This window comes from Hydractinia symbiolongicarpus, chromosome 2, assembly GCF_029227915.1.
Source record: "Hydractinia symbiolongicarpus strain clone_291-10 chromosome 2, HSymV2.1, whole genome shotgun sequence".
NCBI classification, from domain to species: domain Eukaryota; kingdom Metazoa; phylum Cnidaria; class Hydrozoa; order Anthoathecata; family Hydractiniidae; genus Hydractinia; species Hydractinia symbiolongicarpus.
Window position 1 is genome coordinate 36,448,821 of NC_079876.1, and position 8,121 is coordinate 36,456,941.

Sequence of the window (8,121 nt, forward strand, 5' to 3'; positions counted from 1 at the left end):
TTGTTTAGCTGACTAAAGCGTATTTCTTCAGAGTAAAATCCCAGGAAAGCCTGTCCATATTGAATGTATAATGAAAATTTCATCTCAATACGATCTCAAAATGTCTTGATCTTCTATCTTTCCACAGAGTAAAAAAACTTGTTCAATTTCAGTAAGTAAAGAACAATGTCATCTGAAATCAGATCTATACATTTTTGACAGTAGACATTGATACAAAAATAGGTTGTTTCATTTAATTGGTTGATGATTTCCTTTCAGTTCTGCAAAATAATTTCAGCTGAACCAACATCAAGACTGTCCCATAAAAGTCAATTAAGAGCAACTAAACATTATCTCTAATATATTCTTGAATATGTTTTACCATCACTCAAGGAACTGTAGTCCTTCATATAATTGTCTTGAATGAATTGTGTTGTCCTTCAACGAGTCATTTATTATTGATCTAAAAAAATACAGAGTTATAATATACTTTAGTTTTTCATAAAGAACTTCATCAAAAAATAAATTTGACATGAAGAAATAAGAAAAAAAAGCGACAGGTCTGCCCGTCAGCGTAATAAATTACCATGCAGGACGTTCAGAATTTAGCTGTGCGCGACTATTTTGAGCAGAACGAAAGGTATTGTAAGGAGACTTTCTGCTACATCAAATAGGTTTACAATGAACAATATTTGCATAAAAATATATAAAATGCATATAAAAATATTTCTCACCTTTGTAGCATCCATGAACTGAGAACGGTACAGATAATAACTTCTTAAAAAACGTTAACGTACAATTGAACCACGCAAGTTGAACGCACAATTGAACCACGCACGTTGAATGCACAATTGGACTACACTTTACAAGAAATTGTAACAACACGAGCAGCAGAGCTAGTACGGTAATTTATTGACAGTACGTTCATTTACTTTTAAATTATGGATTTTCTGCTATGATTCAAAATTTTTAAAAAATGTTTGCTCCTTTTTTGACTTCATAAGAAATAGAAAAAAACAAGAACCAGCTAGAAGGAAAATAGCTTTGAATTGAAAATTAAAAATATGTATTTTCAAATATATGACCCTTCAATTGGAATTATAGTTTTCATTTCAACATGTGCTTGTTTATTACAAATTCAGCTGTGTCACTTTAGAAGGAATAAAGAATTACGCATAATTAATCTTAAGATTCATTGGGATTAAAAATGACATCCGAGATTAGAAAGTTTTATTGTCACCATGTAACACGTACGTTTGGAAATTATTCGCCGAAAAATTGATTGTAATGTCAGAGATGAAAGAACTGTAGTGCAAGTACACTAAATAAATTCTTGTTTTATTTCTTCAAATTAGTTCTTTTATTCGTGAGATAATTGGAAAAGTAAACGGATGAAATACAACTTTGCGAAATCCTTAACTATACTAAACAGAGAAAATTTATTAAAATTGACATTGTTATCAAATCTGTTATTTTTTTCTTGACTCATCCCTTGCATATTTTATGCTTATCAAAGTCAAGTTCAAAAAAATATTAATTCTCCTGCATCATCTGGTCAAACTGTTCTAGCCGCCTTTATATAAAAATGCGGGGGTTGTTAAAATTAATTGCTCCGATCAGAATGAGTGTTGCGATCGCTTTCATTGTGTGACTGTGCATTGAACCGAAGTTTATCCACCTAGCTAGCTACCTCCTGAATGAAAATTTTCTTTGCTGGACTTAGATAGTTTATTGTTGGATTTCAAATCCAGTTTATGAAAAAATGTTTTTATTTTTGTGGCGTTTTGAATCCTACGAAAAAAAAACAATAAAGTGAAGAGATGGGCAGACTAAACTGGTAGAATTATACTTTGTAAGAACTAATTTTCTACTCTTGTTTATAATACCTCCTTAATCTGATTATAAGTGGAAGTATATGTACTTAAGGGATATAAGCTAAATGCTATTTTCCACTTCAATAAAATTTTCCGTGGAATAGAATGGAAAGGAACACCAAAAGTTTTTCAGCATGCATACTTAAAATGTTTTGAATCACATGAACAAAAATATTTCTTGTTCTTCTAATAGAGCACAGCCAGCAGCACCGTCACTGTCAACGTCACCGCAACTGCTCCCGGCACCAGCACCAGCACCAGCGGCGCCGACACCAGCACCAGCTCTACGGGGAGGTCACGCAGCACTGGTTTCAGCACAAGCAGCACCTGCACCACCACCAGCAGCTGCCCCAGAGCTAGCAGCATCACCAGAACCACCACGACCAGCTACACCGACGGCGCCATGAACTGCATCGACAGTTCCACCGGCAATAGCAGCGACTGCACTAGCTGCACCACCGCCACCACCAGCAGCTCCTAATGCGCCCGCAGTAGCTGAGCAGTTTCATATTATTCCGTATGTATAATGTTTTCTCTACTAATTTACTAAGATTGATATATTTGGCCCTTTTATGATGATGGCGGCCAGAGCGGACGCAAGTTGGCTCTTGACAAAGATTTTTGTTGTTTTAATTATTGGTATACTTGTAAAGAAGCCACTGTTCACAAATAGTGAAGTTTCAACAAATCTAACACGAGTGGATGCTGCAATTTCTTTTGTTTGTTTATGGCAGTATCAAAAGAGCAGGAATTTAGCTTACGTAAAACGCAGTTTGTTTTTTACCGCTACTTTTAGTGATAGCAGGAGATAATGAAACGTGCCCAGGACCACAAGCCGATGGAAATGTTGGTAGATTAACAGATTTTACTTTCAGAAAAGGAGTAAAATTGTTTCACCAAAACTGTAGAGGTTTGACGAATTGTTTACCAAATCTTACGGCTTTATTTTCGGAGAGAAAAACTCAATTTCATCTCTCTCAGAGACATATTGTACACGAAAGCGATAGCTTGTTTTGTATTCTGGGGTTCCAGTTTGTAGAAAAGAGACAAAAAACTGGCCAAGGGGGGGGGGGGGGTGTTGCTATATACGTATCGGAGAATATAAACTGGAAACGACGAGAAGACCTTGAATGTGAATTTTTAGAAAACATTTGGATCGAAATATGCCCGGAAAAAGCGAAGCATTATCTAATTTGCTGTATGTACCGACCCCCGGACAATTCACTTCACTTACACAAGAAGTGGAAAGAATATTTTCAATATACGCTTGAGACCGTTAACGACCTATCGCTAGAAGTTATCATTATGGGCGACCTTAATGTTAACTATAAAAATAAAAATGATCATTCAGAATTTAAAGAGCTAATGGCTGTCCAGGAATTTAACCAGTTGGTAACAGCGGCTACGAGAACAATAAGAGAAACAAGCACCCTTATAGATTTGATTTATACAAACAATCACTCGCTAATTCGTTCCACAAAAGTTATACCCTTGAGTATTGGCGATCACGATTGCGTCGCTTGCGTTCGAAGACACACTGGTCAAAAACTTCCACCAAAAGTAATTACTTGTCGTAATTATACCAACTACAACCACGATGATTTTTTAAAAGAATTAAATAAACAAAATTGGAAGCATCTGTACACATTGACTGATGTAATTAGTGCGTGGAGTTATTTTAAAAATATTTTGTTAACCGTAATCGATAAACACGCGCCGCTCATACAAAAGAGAGTGAAGGCAGGCAAGTGCCCGTGGTTAGGTACGAAGGTTAGGAGACTTATGTCTCGGAGAGATACTGTCTTGAGGAAGGCTGATTGGCGTCTTTATAAAAACCTAAAGAACCAATGCAATAACATGATAAAATATGCAAAGAACTGTTTTCACAAAAACCTCCTTATCGAGAACAAGAATAACCCAAGAAAATTTTGGAAAATTATTAAAAGTCATTATTATTAATAAAAGCATTTTTCTAACAAAAGGGAAGTCGGGAAACAATGGCACATGTACATCGGCTGCAGAAAACCTAACAAAAGCTGGTAGTTTTTGTTCATATTTTTCCACATGTGCAAATAAACTTAAATCTGTTGCACTGCCAATGAAGGAATTTATGTGGGGTAAGCGAAGTGAAGTGAATGAAAGTACGAATTCTGTTTTTGCGTTCACTTACGTTTCAAATGTATTTGTTGAAAGTCAGCTGAAGAAGTTGCACCGCAAGAAAGCTACAGGTTATGACCAAATACCATCAGGACTTTTAAAAGACGGAGCCACAGCGTTATCAAGTCCCTTATCGTTCATCATCAACTTGTCGCTAAAAACAGCCACCATGCCAACTGAATGGAAGTTGGCGAAAGTCATCCCACTCCACAAGGGTGGAAAAATGGACAAAATGTCACACTATCGACCGATCTCTATCCTCCCGGTCATATCTAAAATGATGGAGAGAGCTGTTTATGTTCAACTTGTGAACTATCTTGAAGAAAATGAAATTTTAACACCCAACCAATACGGATACAGGAAAAAACGATCCACCGAATTAGCTACACTCTATCTGACAGAGGAAATCAGGAAGGAGATGGACAAAGGGAATTTAACAGGTGCGCTTTACGTTGACCTGTCGAAGGCTTGCGATACTTTAAGCCACTCCATTCTCCTGTCAAAACTAAGAAGTTATGGAGTCAAAGGTTTGTCACTAAACTGGTTCGCAGAATTCTTGTTTAACCGCGCCCAGATTTGTAAAGTAAATGGTCCATGGTCTAAGCCCAACCCCCTTGTTTTGGTGTACCACAGGGGTCCATTGTTGGACCCTGTCTCTTTTTAATCTAATTCAATGATTTCGAAAATTGTTTGAAACATTCTAGAGTACTAAACTTTGCGGACGATGCCGTGTTATACATTGGACGAAAAACAAGTCAGCAACTTGAGATCGCTTTCAACGCTGAATTGAAAAACGTAAACAGGTACTTCATTGAAAACGAACTTGTATTAAATCTGAAGGCTGGAAAAACCGAATCGATGATATGCGGCACTCGCAAAAATTTGAATAAAAACGGATCAACCTTGGAAATCAACGGAAAGCTAATTAACGCAACCACCGAATATCGATATCTTGGGACTGTTCTCGACCAGACTTTGTCAATGAACCATTACTTTATAAGTCTTTACATGAAAATGTCTGCCAAGCTTCGTTTACTACTCTCATTGAAATCCAACTTAACGAACAATGCCATTACTAAAATCTATGTCGGAATGCTGCTGCCAACGCTTCTTTACTGCTGTACTACAAACCTGAATCTTACCAACGGCCAGCAAAATAAGCTTCAATCGCTTAATAGAAGAATTGCTAAGGTGACAGAGAAACGTCAAGTACCAATTATGAATGAAATAAAGAAACATGCTGTCATGCTCGTCAGAAAATGCTTGGACAAAGCAGTGTGTAGCAAATTTGAAGATTTCTTCGAGATAAGATTGCACAGTAGAAACACCCGAAACAACAATTACTTACTGACAATACCTAGAGTGAGACTTGAAGTAAATAGAACTGGTTTTAAATTTATGGGATCAAAGATTTATAATGACTTGCCAATCGAAATTCGAAAATTGGATACTTTACCAAGTTTTGTAAGAAACACTAAAAGCTATTTTGACCTGTCATAAATTTCGTCATTTTCCTTTGATGTCGCCGAAAAACTTATGTCTAATATGTTAAATTTTCTGACGTTACGGCGCGACGTTAATAACACTACAATATCCTATATTAAATTAATGAAGCCATTACAGTGCACCTAAAATTTTGAGGCCAAATAACTTGGGAACGAGGTGGTGACGTCAATGTTTTTTCACCGCGTGGGTAACTAGGGACCACCTGGGTAATTTTCCAAACCTGGGTCCCCGAAACCGTTGCGGAATGAACGGGTTTATGTTGTCATCAAAAAACTTTAAACCACTTTATTTCCGTAACCGTTGGTCAAAAGTACATGATCCTATACATTTTCTTGATCAGCGTTTTAAGAGCTACAACATGAAGGCAACGGGTATACAAATTTCGAAAAAATAATTTTCCGTACTTTTATTAGGGACTTTGCTGATCAAAAGCACGCGATTACATACATTTTCTTGATCAGCGCTTTAAGGTCTACACAATCAAGGCAACGTAAAACAACATTCTAATTTTTTCTGCAGATGGGTTGCTGACGTCAAAATTTTTATTTTTATTTTTTATTTTTCAATTTTATCCTGCTTCAGTGGATTTTCCACGGGCTTTATCGACTAGTATAATAACAATATTTTATAATTTTATTTTTCACAGGACATATATTAAGAGCAGTTTTTTAAAAACTGAATTATATCCTATCGGAAGACTTAGCTGGAATTTTTATTTTATATATTTTGTCAGAACTTGAGTCATGAATAAAATTGATAAAGAACTAAATAATACTTATCTTTCTGTTATTTTCAACAACTTGAAATAAATTTTTTTGAAAGGTGACAAAGTTTGACTTCTGATCATTGCAACAAAGCAGGCAACGTAATTATGAATTTTGCATATGGAAATTAAACAAAGGTTTTTGCAAAATAGATACGAAAACCTATCTTTAAAAAAAAAAGCAAGGAACCATTTCACACTTTAAAACTCTTCAACATTTTATTAAGCCCGAGCTTAAATTAATTTTTACTTCTTCTCTAAAGTTGTCTAGAAAGACACCGGACATAAAGCTTACAAACGCACCAAATTAAACTTCGTAACTTCACTAGTAGTGCTGATCTTCGCATTTTTTTCTATCGGTGCTATCATCATAACTTGAAATCTCACAAGCTTTCACAAGAAGAATGCGACCTACTGAAATGTGAACTTTACTTCTCGATACTAAACCTTAATGACAACAACAACAACCTGTTAAAATCTGAACTGTCCCATCTCACTAACTTTCATGTCTACAACTATCAACCTTTTTCATGTGTCCTTCTTGAGCATCGAACACTTCGTAAGCTACGCTCTAACACCGACTTGTCACAAAACCAGATAATGAAATGGAACTGTCACCCTGGATCGAAAGATGTCATCAAACATAGTAAATGACGAAATAAAATTCAGAAAACTTAAAAATGATCCTTCTTTGAAGAGAGAAGCTTCGTTACACAGTTTTTTACAAACACTCACAAAAGAACTTTCTTAACGATAACAGTTTCGTAAATTTTATTTATCTGGTTCTTTTCCTGCTCGCATTTATGGTCTTTCAAAAATACCTAAAATTAAATCAGGTGACTTTATTTACTAACGTAACTCTTCATGAAACTATTGCATAGCAGTGAAATTAGATTTTGAAAATAATTCTATCCTAACATCAAAATTACTGAACCAGAGTTACTTATGATAGAATTAATGGCGTCGCCATGCGCTCTTAATTAGGACCCATCTTAACTAACATCATTATGCATACCCATAAAAAGATGTAACAATAAACTTAAATTTTACCGCAGATAACACCCTAACATTAAATTAGCCATGACAAATCAATGCATTGCAGTTGCTTTTATTTTCTGAAACTTAAAACCTCGCAACAGCAAAGGAAAACTTATTTTAACAACGCAGACTACGCTTGCTAAGAAGACATTTAAATGTTATGAAATAACAAATAACGACAACGCCTTACTGTAAAAAGATTCAACATTTAAAAGACAGCTTCAATAGCGCATGGTGAAGGTAAAAGAAATAAGTCGAAAACAGTATCAGAAATAAAGTTATCAGAATCATAATCTAGTAAAGAAATCTTTCATACCGCACAGTGTCTTCATATATATTTGTGTTTGAAAAACATCAGTTTTCTCCTGATGGTACCTATAACAGAGAAATTATTGAAATTCAGTTTGTCAATGAAATTATTTCAAAATGTTTGCCATGCTTTTAAGTAAATATCTCAGCTAACCTACATTTCATTTCAAAATCAGCTGCAAAATTCTCCACACTTTCAACATGTCTTCTTGTCTAACATTGAAAAGACTTTTTTTTACACATGTTGGATAAATATTCTTTGGTTGATTAGTTTTAATAAAACAAATTAAGGGATTTCTAAACAGCATTGGCGTAATTGTATTCCCGTAAGAGATTATGTAATTAAAAACATACCTTATTGCTTTATTGCTCCAGAGAGATTTTAATTTCTCATCATTTATATTTAATAATGTATTGTATCTATAAGTTGCAATATTATCAAGACAGGATATTGGTAACTTGAGATTCGATTGCCAAAAAAAATTCAGCACAGCA

At 35.1% G+C, this 8,121-nt stretch overlaps 1 protein-coding gene across 1 annotated transcript; it reads left to right on the forward strand.

Moving 5' to 3' along the window:
- Window positions 1-2,431: 2,431 nt before the first annotated feature.
- LOC130630163 (uncharacterized) lies at window positions 2,432-5,510 on the forward strand. The gene is made up of 4 exons (XM_057443556.1): window positions 2,432-2,576; window positions 2,650-3,615; window positions 3,836-4,634; window positions 4,715-5,510. The coding sequence occupies exons 1-4, from the start codon at window positions 2,432-2,434 to the stop codon at window positions 5,508-5,510; spliced, it is 2,706 nt and encodes a 901-aa protein (XP_057299539.1).
- The last annotated feature ends 2,611 nt before the right edge of the window (window positions 5,511-8,121 follow it).